Here is a 14,759-nt window from a genome sequence, read left to right as displayed (position 1 = left end):
TTATCAATCTGGGAGGTATTTTGCCTAAAATTCAGGCTGTTGGAATTACATAAATGTCTTCCTAGCTGCTATAGGAATCATTTCCCAACAACAGACAATTAAAGAAATTGACAAAATCTATAAAAACAACTGCTTCCACACATTGGATAATAGGCAGTTGAACACTGTAATCCCTTACCAAAGGAAAACAGAAGCAGTGAGCCCTGAGATCACACTATCTCCAGTGTAGGAAGAAGGATTCAAACGTGGTCTACTGAAACTGAAGAGTCAGAAGAGTAAAATTCAGTAAAGCAGAAGTATCTGGAATTTGTGGCAATCCTGGAGAGGAGACAGCTACAGAGAAGGAGTAAGAGAAAGTTGTGGCGATTTCTCATGCAATCTCCTCAGATCTTCAGCTGAGTAATCATGGTATAAAATACAACAAGGATGGGGAAAGAAAGCGGTAGAATAAGCAATTCTCAGAGCTTGTAGGACTAGGAATAGTTTGCATCTACAAACCAGAATGGAGAGACCTTCTAGTTTTGGGGCAATAGAAGACCTCATTAGTGGGACCATGTTAGTCTAAGGCTTTATAAAGGCTGCTCTGGAACTGCTGCAACAAAAAATTACAAGCAAACCTTGAATGGATCACATTTATTTAAAAATAATTTAACTGTGTGCTAGAAGAAAGTCCAGGAGAGGCAGAAGGAAGGGATCCCCAGCGGACATGAGGAAGCTTTCAGGGGAATGTGGATATATTCTTTTATCTTGATGTTCATGGTTTTGTGGGTATATACATATATCAACCCTTACCAAGTGTATGGTTTAAGCATACTTACTTTATTACATGCCAGTAGTACACCAATAAAGCTGTTAAAAATTGCCAAGGATTCAAAGAAGCAAGAAAGTACGAGGTGTAACAAAAACAAGAAGTTACAACTCTTATTTAATTAACAGGCAAACACATTAAAAAGTATTACACACATGCTCAGTAATATAGAAGAAAACATGATGAGGAGAGAAAACAAAGATACAAAAAAGATCTAAATGGAAGTTTTATGGATTAAATATATAATATAAGAAATGAAAAATACACTATTGAGAACAACCTAAATGCTGAGTAAAAAGATCAGTGAATTTGAAGACATAGGAATAGAAACTGTCCAAAATGAATTATGTAGATGAAAAAAGCCTGAAAAAATTTAACAGCACATCATTGTCCTCTAGCACAGTATTAAATGATCTAACGTATATGTTAGAGTCCCCACAAAAGAGCAAGGAGAGGAAATCACAAAAAAAATTTCTTTGAAGAAAAAAAATATTTAAAGAAATTAAAACTATAAATCCATAAGAACAGGAAGGTACTCCAAAGCAGAAGAAAACAGAGATCACACAAAGATATATCATAATTAAATTGCTGAAAATCAGTGATTAAAGGAAATCTTAAAAGCAGCCATATAAGTTAGAGAGTTGCAGTGGAACAAAGATAATAATTACAACAGACTTATCAGAAGCTATGCAACTTGCAAGGCAGTGGAGTGATATGTTAAGAGTACCCAACAACAACAACAACAATGGCAACTAAATTGTTTATGCCTAGTGAAAATATCTTTCAAAACTGAAGGCAAAAACAACCCACTTCAGAAATGGGTAAGGGACTTTAATAGACATTTCTCCAAAGAAGATGTGCAGCTGTCCCATAAGCATATGAAGAGATGACAGATATCACTGGTCAGTAGGGAAATGCACAAGGGGATTGTGCAATCAAAGCCACAATGGGATATTATCTCACACCCATTAGGAAGTTTTTGTTTTTGTTTTTATCTCATGCATTGCTGGTGGGGATAGAAAATATGGTACAACCACTGTGGAAAATCTCTGCCATAGATTTTTCTTTTCAGTTTTGGGGAAAATTATTAAAAACATGAAAATCATTCTATATCATGAGCCATAAAAAATAAGGGCACAAGGGATGTTTGGCCCCCAAGCTGACATCTGTTGATCTCTGCCCTGAGAAACCACTGAGAAAATATAGAGATATTAGAGGTATTACTAAATAATGGGAATAAAATAGAAACATTAAAAAAATGGAATAAAAATACAAAGGGCAGGAATAGAGGTAGAAAGGAAAAAAGCATATATGTGACAATTAGAAAACAAATATAAAGATAGTGAATTTAAACCCAACTATACCAATAATTACACTAAATGTAAATGGTGTACATGCTCCAGTAAAAAGGTGGAAATTCTCATAATGGTTGAAATAAAACTCCGCTTTATGATGGCTGCGGAAGAGCTATTTTAAATGTGAAGCCCTTTCTGGACAGGTTAAAAATGAAAGAAATGAAAAATATCTATCATGAAAATGCAAATGCAAAGAAAGTTGCAATTTCCATATTAATATCAAAGTAAACCTTAGAACAAGGCAATTTTTGCTAGTGTAAATAAGTCAGTTCATCAAAGGACATAAAGACAGAAGATCATAGGGAAGAGAGGAAAAAAATGAAATGGCAAAACCAGAGAGGGAGACAAACCATAATAGATTCTTAATCTCAGGAAACAAAGTGAGGGTTGCTGGAGGGAAGGAGGATGGGGGGATGGGGTGGCTCGGTGATGGACATTGGGGAGGTTGTGTGTTGTGGCGTGCTCTGGGTGTTGTTGTAAGACTGATGAATCACAGACTTGGACCCCTGAAACAAATAATACATTATATGTTAATAAAAAATAGAATTAAATCTTTTTAAAGAAGGGCATAAAGATGTATGTACGTAACCCTAAAGATGTACACACATAAAAACAGAACTTCAGATACCTGAAGTAAAGACCAATGAAACTGAAGGGAGAATGACAAAAGCACAATTATAGTTGGATGTATCAATACTCCTTTCTCAGTAATTAATGGAATATATAGACAGAAAATCAGCACAGTTGTTGAAGTTTTGAACAATACTATCAACCAACCTGATCTAATTAACATTTGTAGAACATGTCATCTAAAAAGAGCAAAACAATGTTGTTTTCAAGTGTAGGCATATTCACCAAGGAGAACTTACTTGAAGTTTATATGTATATATTTTTTGAAGTTTATATATATATAATTTTATTTATTTGAGAGACAGAAAATGAGAGAGAGAGACAGTGTGAGGAGGGGGAGGGTCAGAGGGAGAAGCAAACTCCTTGCTGAGCAGGGAGCCCAATGTGGGACTCTATCCTGGGACTCCAGGATCATGACCTGAGCTGAAGGTTGCTTAACCAACTGAGCCCCCCAGGTGTCCCTATTAGCATATTTCTTAATAATTCATTGGTCAAAGAAGAAAGCAAAGAATTTTTTTAAATATTTTGAACTAAATGAAAGTGGAAATACATAAAAATTTATGGGATGTAGCTAAAACAGTGCTCAGAGGGAGGTCATTGGAAGAAGGAACTCTCACATATTACTGCAGAATGCAAAGTAGTACAACCACTTTGGAAAATAGCTTGGTGGTTTCCTATAAAGTTAAATATACACTTAAACTGTTACCAGCAATCCCATTTATAGGTGTGTGTGCAAAGAAATGAAAACATATATGTACCCACACACAGACTTGAGTGTAGATACTCACAGAATCTTTATTCTTACTAACCCAAGTCTGGGAATCACCTAAATGTCTATCAGTGAATTAATGGATAAACAAATTGTGGTTTATCCCCAAAATGCAGTTTATGGTTTACCCATGAAAACAAGCTACTGATACTCACAAAAAGGACGAATTTCAAAAGCAATATGATAAGGAAAAGAAGCTAGCCTTGAAAGTCTACTGATTGCATATCTCCATTTACAGTTGACCCTTGAGCACTATGGGCTTGAACTACCTGTTCACTTAAACATTGTTTTTTTGTTTTTTTTTAATTAATACACTATGGTATTGTAAAAATATTTTATCTTCCTTATGATTATCTAAGTAATGCTTTCTTTTCTCTAGCTTACTTTACTGTAAAAATACAGTACAATATCTGTACAAAACATATGCTGATTGACTGTTCTGTTGTTGTAAGGCTTTTGGTCAACAGTAGGCTATTTTCGGGGGGAGTCAGAAGTTAGAAATGCAGATTTTCAGCTGTCCAGGGGGTCAGTTCCCCTAACCCTTGCATTAACACATTGCATTGATGTGAATGTCCTGATATCAGAGAAGTTCTGGGATCTTCACTGGAGGGACAAGATTTGAGAGTGTTGATCGTGGCAATGGAATGAATACAGAACACGTGAGCCTTGTAGACCACTGTAAAGACCAGGGATATTAATCTGAAAGAGGCAGCCACTTGACCAAGTTCCGATGATTTATATGTGTATTCTGCTAGTTTAATTGGTATACAATGATACCAGGGGTTTCAGTTTTATCTTTGTTAGGAGGTGATTTATTTTATGTGTGTATGTGTATACATACGTGATGGTCTACCTTTTCTATTTCCATTTGCTGATTTATTTATGTACTTTTTATTCAGCAGTTTTATTGAGAAATAATTCACATACCATACAGTTTACCTGTATTTATACAGTTGTATCCCCATGGTCACAATCTAATTTTAGAAAGTTTTTGTCTCCTGCAAAAGGACCTCTGTGCTCATTAGCAGTTCCTACTTGTTCCCTACACGTCTTTCTACCCGCAAGCCCCAAGCAACAACTGATTTATTTTCTGTCTCTAGATTTGCCCATTCTGGGCATTTCGTATCAATGGAATCCTATAATATGTGGTCTTTGTGATTGGCTTTTTATATTTAGCCCAGTGTTTTTAAGGTTCATTCATGTGGTAGCAGGTGTCAGCACTTGATTCCTTTTTATTGCGGAATAATGTTCCCTCGTACAGACCTACCACATTTTCATCTCTTCACTATTAGTTGGTGTTTATTTAGATGGTTTCCACTTTTTGGCTACTATGGAGTATGTGAACATTCCTGCACAAGAGTTTATGTGGGCATATGTTTTCAGTTTTCTTGGGTGAGTGGAATTGTTGGGTCATATGGCAATTTACTGGCTTATTTTAGTTACTTTTGGGCATCTAGCATAGGATTGTCTGTATTTTTATTTATTATGTGTATTTCCAGGAAGTATATTTCATGAATATTTCTTACAATTTTTTTCCAGTGTTTGCTTTCTTCTTTTGCTTTGTTTTCTTCTTATTGTTGTTAAAGTTTGGGTTTAAAAAATATATATATGTATGTATACACACACACACACACACGTTGTATTCAGTCATCTTGTTTCTGATGACAGAATCCATTTATTAGCTGTAATAAATTGTTCCAACGGCATGTGGGGTTCTGTTTTCCTCTGTTCTTTAGTAAAGTTCAAGGTTGTTTTATTATTGATCCTTTATCTATCTGGAGCTGATTTCTCATTTTCTTTAAAGGTGACCGTTGAGATGCGATGAGACGTGATGAGGATTTTTAGGGAGGTGGAAGTGGTAGTGAGGAGAGGGATTCCTAGAAGAAGCAAGTTGACAGTTGCCCTTTGTTGGCTTGCCTAAGACGACAGTATCGGCAAGACAGTAGAGAAAGTGGTGACAAGGGAAGGTAGTCATTAGTAAAATGCCATTTTGCTCATTATAGCTCTAATGTTGCAGGGTTCACTTTTGGGGCAAACTTCTGAAAACTGCCTGTCTTGCGATCCTTCCAAGGTCCACAGATACCTGGAATTTACTTTTCTCTTCTTGTCATCTTCTTCCTCCTCCTCTTAAAATAAAACTTACTACACTGGGATTGTCGGAAATGGGACGAAGGTCCGTGATTCCCAGTCATACTCATCACATTTAATCACAGCATCTTCCTGGTTTTCAGAAATAACTTTAAAATCAATTTAAAATGTCAGTTGCCTTGGTGTAGTCAGAATAGAAGGTGGGAAATGTGCAAAAGCCATGGGTCTCTTGCCTCCAATTTGATACTCTGGGCTGTGAGATTTGATTCCTTGGAAGTAACTCTGTAATTAGATGGTTGGCTGTGGCAGAACGTCGAGTATGAAGGAGACAAAAAGCATAAATTCTAGGGTTTGTCGGGCTATTCATGTGTTCAACTTGGTTGGGCTGTAAGAATACTAAGATAAAATAAGGGCCTTAGATTTTATTTGGGTCATTTTCCAAAATTCTAGTTTATCTCTGATCTTATATGTTTGTACTATCATGCCATTAATAACTACAACTTTTATGATTATAGTTTTTAAAACCTTGTCTTGGGTTCTGGATTGTTAACAGTGTAAGCGACAGCACAGTATTTACTTATTCTTTTTTGGTTTGAGATTCCTCACCTATAAGATAAGAATTAAAACTATTTATAGAGTAGCTGTGAGGATTGAAAATAGGCGTTTATATTTAGCACAATGCCGGGAATACATAAGGTCCCCATGAATTTTAGCTGTCATTATTGCTTCCTGGTCGAGTCTACATTGTGCTAAATTTGCAAGTCAGGATTAGCTTAATCCTTTAGCTGTGATCTAAGGACGTTGGTTTTTTGTTGTTTGTTTGTTTGTTTGTTTTTAAGATTTTATTTATTTATTTGACAGAGAGAGAGATCACAAGTAGGCAGAGAGTCAGGCAGAGAGAGAAGGGGAAGCAGGCTCCCTGCTGAGCAGAGAGCCCGATGCGGGCCTCGATCCCAGGACACTGAGATCATGACCATCCCAGGACACTGAGATCATGACCGGAGCCGAAGACAGTGGCCTAATCCACTGAGCTACCCAGGCGGGGTGGGATGGAGAATTAAAGAGTAGTAACAGTGATCCTCAAATAGCTAACGATGTCACATGGTCCTGGGAGAAGAAAGGTTGTTGAACTAGTTCAGACCCTACTCTTGAAACCGAATACAATTTGCAAATGCTCTTTGATTGGAAATAATACCCATTTTCACTTGTCATTATAATGGAAATCAGACTTTTTCAGAGTTAGCATCATAAAATGCAATCACTGATACTTGGAGGTAAGGTTTATGCAGGTAATCCACTATGAAGACTCCCCAAGAAGGAAGCAGTTGCTTACAGTAGCTTACAGCCAACGTTAGGTAGAATAAATAATGTGGAATGAAAGCAAGCACAGATTAGCTTCCGAACATCTTTGTCACTCAATGCACAATAAAATCTTCCTCCCATCACTTAACCAGACAAGAGCCTGAAAGTTCAAAAGTTAATTTTAGATTTTAAATGATAACTTTCAAAAAAAATTTAAATTGATGTGTCATTGTAGTCCAAATGATTTTTAAGTAGAATGCTCTTTTATGTCAATGAGACACGCTCATTGTTTTAATTTAATTGTTCTAAATGGGCTCAGTATCGCCATTGTTTCTATCAACTGTGTTTTCAGAGGTAAAGACAGGCTTCAGGCCAGCTGTTTGAGTTGCTATTGATTTTTGGATTAAATGTGGTTGTTGTTTTAAAATAAAAATGTTACAGTCTTTGGTAAACAGCTCTTTAGAGGTGCTGTCAGAAGTAGAAGTGCGTGTGGAATGAGCTATTGATTACTGATGGCTCTTTTGACGTGATAATAATCGAATCCTACAGCTGAAATGTCTTTTTGATCCACTGCAAACGAGCTCACTGTTCTTCGTGAATGTTAAAGCACTTTCACAATTGGATGGCTCCTCCTCTGTGAGGCCAGCCAGAAGTATTCCCGTTCGCCTGTGGATTCCAGTAGCATTGTTTATACCGGTCTTTGTAGTTATAAAGAGGGCCTTGCAACATCATGATTTGTGTTTACTTTTCCCTCATCAAATATAAGTGCCTTAGGGCACAAACTTTTAACATTCAGATAAACTCAACAGATGATTCATCAACAGATAAATGATTGAATATCCATACTCCCCAAGTATTGTGCCTTAGGTGTGCGAACATGAGTACTACATGGCTCTTGTCCTTGTTACTTTATTCTACGTGGTGCCTACTCCCCCTCTTGACTTTTTGCTGTCCTTTTCCAGGATGCCCTGTTTTCCCTCTGATTTCTCTTGCCACCACTTTGCGGTGCGTTTTGTCCCTTCCTCTAGTAGATTTCTGAATGATGAGGATATCCGAGGCGTGTTCTGGACTCTCTTCTGTTTTCAGTACACACTGTGTACGTGATTTCATTGATTCTCATGCATTTAAAATATTATCTTGATGTCAGTGACTCTCAGTTTTATATCTCTGGTCCAGAAACTTCTGAACATCAAGCCTCCATATTGCAATGGCCTTTGAAGTTTCCTGAGTATCAGAGAAGTAAATGTCTCAAAGAACACCCTTGATCTTACCCCCACATCTGGCCCCACACTCCTGGTGTACCTGCCTCCGCCTGGCAAGCCAAAATCCTGGCAGTGATCCTTGACACATCATCTCCCTCACCCTGCACCTTGAGCCCATCACCAAGGCCTGTTGACTCTGCCTCCCAAATACATTCTTCCTCTGGCTCTACTCTCTAGACGCCGCCTGCACGCCAGCCGGCAGTGCAGGTGGAATGACCCCTTTTGGCCCCTCTGGTCCAATCACCACAGTCCTCACAGTGGCTTTTAAAAATCATAAAGAAGATCATGCTTTAAAATTTCTCCCCAGTTCTCCTTGTTCTTAAGATTTAGAAATCTGGGGCACCTGGGTGGCTCAGTCATTACGCATGATCCTGGGCTCCTGGGATCGAGCCCCACGTCGGCCTCCCTGCTCAGCAGAGAAGGAGGCCTGCTTCTCCCTCTCCCTCTCCCCTTGCTTGTGTTCCCTCCCTCATTGTCTCTCTCTCTCTGTCAAGTTTAAAAAAAAAAAAAATTATATATATATATATTTATATATATATATAAAATTAAAAAAGAAAGAAATCTTCCACATGGCTTCAAAACTCTATATTAAGGCCTTCTTTTCCAGTCGCATTTCATGCTGCAATCCAGCAAATGGTAGCATACTCTAAATCCCAGAGATTTTATTTATTTATTACAGAGAAAGAGCATGAGTGGCAGGCAGAAGGAGAGGGAGAAGCAGGCTCCCCGCTGAGCAGGGAGCCCAACAAGGGGCTCCATCCCAGGACCCTGACATCATGCCTGGAGCTGAAGGCAGATGCCTAACCGACTGAGCCACTCAGGTGCCCCCAAATCCCAGAGACTTGAGTTTCCTCTTCGCATGGTTTAGGGTTTGTGGTCTGCCTTTTGAGGACCTCCTTTTACCGAGCGAAGCCCCGCTGACCCACTTTGTTTAAATACCTTTTCCACAGACAGGCTTTGTCCAGCTCCTCACACCGAATCAGGTCCTGTCCCCCCTTTTCATCCTGAAGTATCCCGAACCTTTCCTTTCTATCCCTCATGGTAATTGGTAAGATTTGTTTCGTTGGATGATTATTTGCTCAAGGTCTGGCTCCCGCCTTGTTCTGAAGGGCCCGTGAGGGCAAAGATCATGTCTACTTTATTCACACTTGAGACCCAGGACCTGACAGACACATAGTGGAAAGTCAGTAAATATTTGTGGAATGGATAGACTAAATAGGAAATAAAAGCTCAAAAGCACGTTGAAATGCTGCCCTTCAGAATGTGCTTCAAACTTAAGGCTATAATATGGAAGTAAATTGCTGACACCCACAGAAAACCTTTATTTTGTGACTAAACCAGGCTTCTGCAAGTCTTTTGACCTATCACATTTTAGCATTGTCTTCACCAAGAATGTATTTGGCAACAGGGGAAAAAAAGATACACACACACACACACACACATATACACATATATATCTCAATAAATATCTGTCATATAAATATATATATATATATTTTTTTAATCAGATTGACAGATGTTTATTGATCACACAGTGCTTGTCCTTGTCCTTTTTATTCCTCATAGTGCCTGGTACTCTTCTAGAACTTTGGGGTACAGCTGGTGTGATGCAGCTCACTTTCCCATGGGGGGTAGACAGTAAACAACTACACAGAAAATTTCAGTACTTTCAGAAGTACCGTGCATGACATAGCAGTAATGGTTGGGGTGGTTAGAGAAGTCGTATTCCAAAAAGCGGCCTGTGAGTGGAGACCTGAGTGCCAGGAGTCTGTTCCGGAAGGTCTGAGGGAAAGCCTTCCAGCCAGGGGAAATAGCATGTTGCAGGAGCAGAGCGGGTATTTCCTGACACATTCGAGAAACAGGGGTGGCCGACGGTCCTGGAGTGCCGGCGAAGGAGGGAAGGCGGAACAACGTGCTGTTGGAGTTCCAGAAATCGGGGTTTCTAACTCCCCCCTTCCTAGCTACTTATCACAGCGTGGAGAAAGTCATGATGCCAGCTCGCAGGAAGGTTGCTAACTATGATCACGAGGGTAGATATAGGTGATAATGAACATCACTGATAATTTAAACATAATTAACCTGCCTTTCACAGAATATATGTTCGGGGAAGCCAGTAGAATAAATGTTAAGCTAATGGCTGTGTCTGCGTGTTTAATAGTTTACCGTTAGACTGTCTTCTAAAACAGCGTTGCTAATTATTTACAAACATTCTTATTTACATTGATTTCTCGCCAAAGGTTAAAAAGCTGAAGAGAGAACTCTCACAAATGAAGCAAGAATTGCTGTATAAAGAACAAGGCTTTGAAACATTGCAACAGTGAGTATGAAAATACTGAAATTGAGAATAGCTCAAAGCCCCCTAACTCCTACGAAGAAAATAGAAGTGCCCATTCTACCTAAGAGATGTCTCAAAGAAACATAAAGTAAAAAGCTCCGAGCTCTACACCGAAAAACAAAAAAAAATGGTCAACCAACCAACAAAACCTTGGAAAAATCTATATACTTTGAAAGGGTCTAACGTTTTATGCATCATCAAGAGTCAAAGAAAGCAGTGAGAAGCCTCACGTTGCGTGTGGGCGCCCACCGGCCGCCTCTCAGGTTGAGGTCAGCACCGCCATGTTGGGCTCTCGCAGCTGGACAGCTTGAGCCTCTGCTGCCTGGAGCCTGGGTGGGAGGCATGTCTCTGCCTCTTTGTCAGCCCCAGGCACCCCCTAACCGGGGCTGATCTCAGGGAGCAAATCGGGGTCAGCAGGGAAGCTCGAGTGGGTTCCTTGCTTGCCGCATTCCTTCTCTCCTTTCCAGTTTTGTAGTCCTGTCTGACGAGCCACTGGCCTGACTCTACACTGGGCCAGGCTACGGAAGATCCAGACAGGCAGAGGGTAGTGGATTCTGGAATCTTCTGCCCTCTTCCCAGCCCCTGGAAGCCCCTGTTCTCCCAGCTGACAAGGGGCTGCCCCGTTAAACCCTGACAAGCTCCCCGGGCTTTCCAACGCTCACGCCCCCCACCGCAGGGTCTCTGGTGTGAGGCAAGAAGCTGATGGTTTTCCCAGCCACATGACCACAGAGAGGATGGAAGGCATCATCCCTCGAAAGGCATTCAGCTGGGGTTTTGTTGCTGTGTCTCACTTCCCTTCTCTGTGCGCGGGGCTCCGTGCCGGCTGTGGGGCAGGTTTATAGAGCATTCCTGATGGCCTGTGCGTCCCCCCGCCCTGCGGCAATCCAAGGCAACAGGGCATTATCCCTTTTCAAGACCCCGTGTTTGTTGGCCAGACAGACATAAGCTGGTTGTTCTGTGTGTTTGCACGACGGGTTACAGCTCCGAACACCAGTCCTGACTCTTGACCAGCATCACATGGCTGATTTCAGACAAGGGTCTTATGGCTCGTCTTCTTTTTTGCTGCTCACCTCCTGTAATCATCAGCATTTATTCTTTCAGATGCTCCTGTCCTAGTGCTTCTCAGACCTGACTGCATATTAGAATCATCTGAGGAGCTTTTTAAAAAAATACCTATTTCTGGTCTCCGTCTAGGTATATACTTTGAGCGATCTGTAGGTTGTTCTCGGGGATGGCTGTGTTCTAAGAACCTCAGCCAGCTTCAGAGCTCCCCTGAAGAACTGAGCAGACCTAGAATGACATCAGTGTGATACTCGGTAATTGCATGTCACATAAAGGAGGGCTTTGTGGTGGGAATGGAGAGAGAAAGCGAACTCTGAAGAGCCCTATGAAATGTTTAGCTATATGGTAAACATTTTTAAGGCACATGAAGTTGTAACTCATGTCACCACCCGGGATTAAAGGTTAGCCAAACTTGCTGTTTTGTTATATTGATATAACAATGCTGTATTGTTTTAAAGCAGTTTGCTTGCAAGCCATTTTTATAGGAATCCAAGGCATGTTTAAGAATCTGTCAATAACATTCCACAAGAAAACAATAGACATTTGTTGTAGAAATTCAGGCATTCTCTTGCAATGATTCTAATCCCTTGAACCGAGAGCCGGAAAGATATGATATCTAACATCAGAGACCTCTCCTGTTGATCCTAACTATAGACAAAATAAAGCTGTTTTCATTCAAATGTTAACCACCATACTACGAGAACATTGACTAGTAATTGATTGAACCCAGAGACCATACTTTTCAAGAAACCACATTCCTGATACTATAAAGAGACTTTTCCTTAGGGTTTTGACAGAAAATATATTTCTGAAAGGATTTAAATAGAATCCTACTGTAGGCTTTTGTAACTTTCCATTTATTCACAATGGGATGGGCTATTTTTGCCAAATCTGGAGCTATAATGTAATTTGAACTCCAGCTTTCATTTTACTAAGTACAAGAGTTTATTCTGGATGAATGAATGGAGTTTTATTCTCTGCATTATTCATTTCTGTCTGTGGTTTCGGAGTTGACTTTGGCCTAGACCGTAGCATAGCATATACGTAGACAGATATGACCAAGACGTTTCTGCTTTGTCACCTTCGGCATTTACTCAGAAGTGGAAAATGAGAAGTGAAACACTCAGCCAGCCAAAAGTGTATACCTGGCCTGTGAAAATCTGGCTCAGGGTGGGGCACATATTCTCCAAGGAAGGCATGCAAATGGGTCTCTCCTCTCTTTTGGAAGAGACTAAGATATAGAGGAAATTAATAATACTCAGTACTCAGTACTCAGAACCTCTCCCCTGGGGGGGGGGGGACCTTAAAAAATTTTTTTTAGGGAGGAATATAAAATTGTGTTTCTCAAATTAAAAACAGAAAAACATAGTACTTTGTTTTAAAAATCAGCAAATAACGCTAATATTTGGTTTGACTTTATCTTATGGTCAGGGTCAAAAAAGAGAAAATGTGGAAGATGTAGAATTGAGGAGAAAAGGAGAAACGTGGAGCTAAAGGGAAAAACACTAGTTAGAGGAAAGCAGAGGTGCTCAGGGGAGGCCAAAAGGAGTCTGAGAGAAAGATCGGAGGGCTCCCCAGTGGGGTGGGGCTACATTGGGGGCAGGTGCTGAGTTGACCTGACTTGTCCTTGTTTGTGGTTAGCCCCAGACTGAGCAGTGGTTAGCAAAGACATTTTAATCTAGTTTTAAAGCTCTCTGAAATGAAAATGAGCAGTCTTGAAGTAGTCCTGCCTTTGTTTTTAAGTGCTAAAGTTGATTTCTGACTTAAAGATTAGTTTTAACTCTCAGATTCCGAAGGTTTTGCACAAATAGGAAGAAATCATTTGGGCTTTAGAAATTCACCTTGACACAGTCCGAGAGTCTTGTGTTCACAGCTATTTCATGAAATTGCACAGTTTTTTTTTTTTTTTATTAAAATAAGACTTTTGCCTCAACTAGGTGAGTAGACATAATACTTAGGGGAGTCAACAATTTCACTGATAAATCCCTTCCCAAATAAATGGAATTAATCAATATTTGAAGTACTACCTGTGCTTTTTTTAATCAAATATTCAAAGTGTAATAGCGTAAGAGCCCTGAGCCTGAATATGTCATTTTGAGGACTGTTCTCCCCTACTAACTAAGTGTTTATGCAGTTTAGGGGCAAAAGTGCCTAAATCTTCTGGTCTTGCTTTTTCACTTAGAGGAAGCGTGATGAGTAGATCTCTAGGGTCACTTCCAGCCCTAAACACTGGCTGTGCTCACCAATGTTTAATTCACTGACTTCATTAGTTGTACTTACTTTTGTTATCAAATAACCTTATGATGAAATTCCTTTTATTTTCTTAGGCTAAGACTTTGTTTGGCAACAATAAAATACTAACTAAAATAGTACACGGGGAAATAACATTATCTGCCAACTGTACTTGCTTGAGTAAACTTTGGAAGAGTAAGATGGCATTGTTGGTGGTGGTTTTTTGTTTTTGTTTTTGTTTTTGTTTTCACATCATAGAAATAAATATAAATCATTAAATGTTTTAAACCAAATGAACTCAGAGCCAGTTCTCCATGGCATAATTGGTGCCATATTTCTGTGGATAAGACTAAGACTATGTCCAAGAATGAGAGTCGTTGGCTGTTGGGACAGAGGCCTAGCTGTATGCTCTTCAGGGGAATCCCAAGTTGTATTCAGAATGAATCCTGGACAGCGTCGGTGGTCGGAGAGAACCAAGAAAGTGAGAATGAGGACACTGTTAAACCATTAAAAAAACAAAACAAAACAAAACAAAAAACAAAGAAAACCTAGGTAATTCGGTTGGATCCTTCTACACGCAAAGAATTAGACTTGAAATCCCCTGACATAGGGTGCCATCCATGCAAACTGTAAGGACGTTTGGTGAGCAGATCTGGGGGACGTGAAAAATGAACTACTTGAAGAGCTTTTTATTCAACATTAGTTGTCAGATGAACACGTCTGCCTTCTGCCTTATTCCTAGATTTGAACTCGTCAACAAGGCAAACAGTTTAATCTCAACTCCTAACGGTCATAAAAGCAGAACAAGTACTTTTCATATATTTTAAAAGAAGAAACTAACCACACGATCCAAATATTGTAGGATACACACTAGTATAAATAATAATCACTTGCACTGTGGAAAGGCCTGCCAGCC

General features: G+C 39.7%; 1 protein-coding gene across 4 annotated transcripts in view; it reads left to right on the top strand.

Moving 5' to 3' along the window:
- Window positions 1–14,759, top strand: part of WWC2 (WW and C2 domain containing 2) — a 203,334-nt gene that overhangs the window by 114,733 nt on the left and 73,842 nt on the right. For all 4 annotated transcript variants that reach the window (XM_032329219.1, XM_032329218.1, XM_032329216.1 and 1 more), the window contains exon 5: window positions 10,452–10,531. In XM_032329219.1, coding sequence (XP_032185110.1) covers window positions 10,452–10,531 — 80 coding nt within the window. The remainder of the gene's footprint in view (window positions 1–10,451; window positions 10,532–14,759) is intronic.

Source organism: Mustela erminea, chromosome 21, assembly GCF_009829155.1.
Source record: "Mustela erminea isolate mMusErm1 chromosome 21, mMusErm1.Pri, whole genome shotgun sequence".
Classification (NCBI taxonomy): Eukaryota; Metazoa; Chordata; class Mammalia; order Carnivora; family Mustelidae; genus Mustela; species Mustela erminea.
Note: the sequence above shows the minus strand (reverse complement) of the source record. Positions and strands in the feature narration are given on the sequence as shown.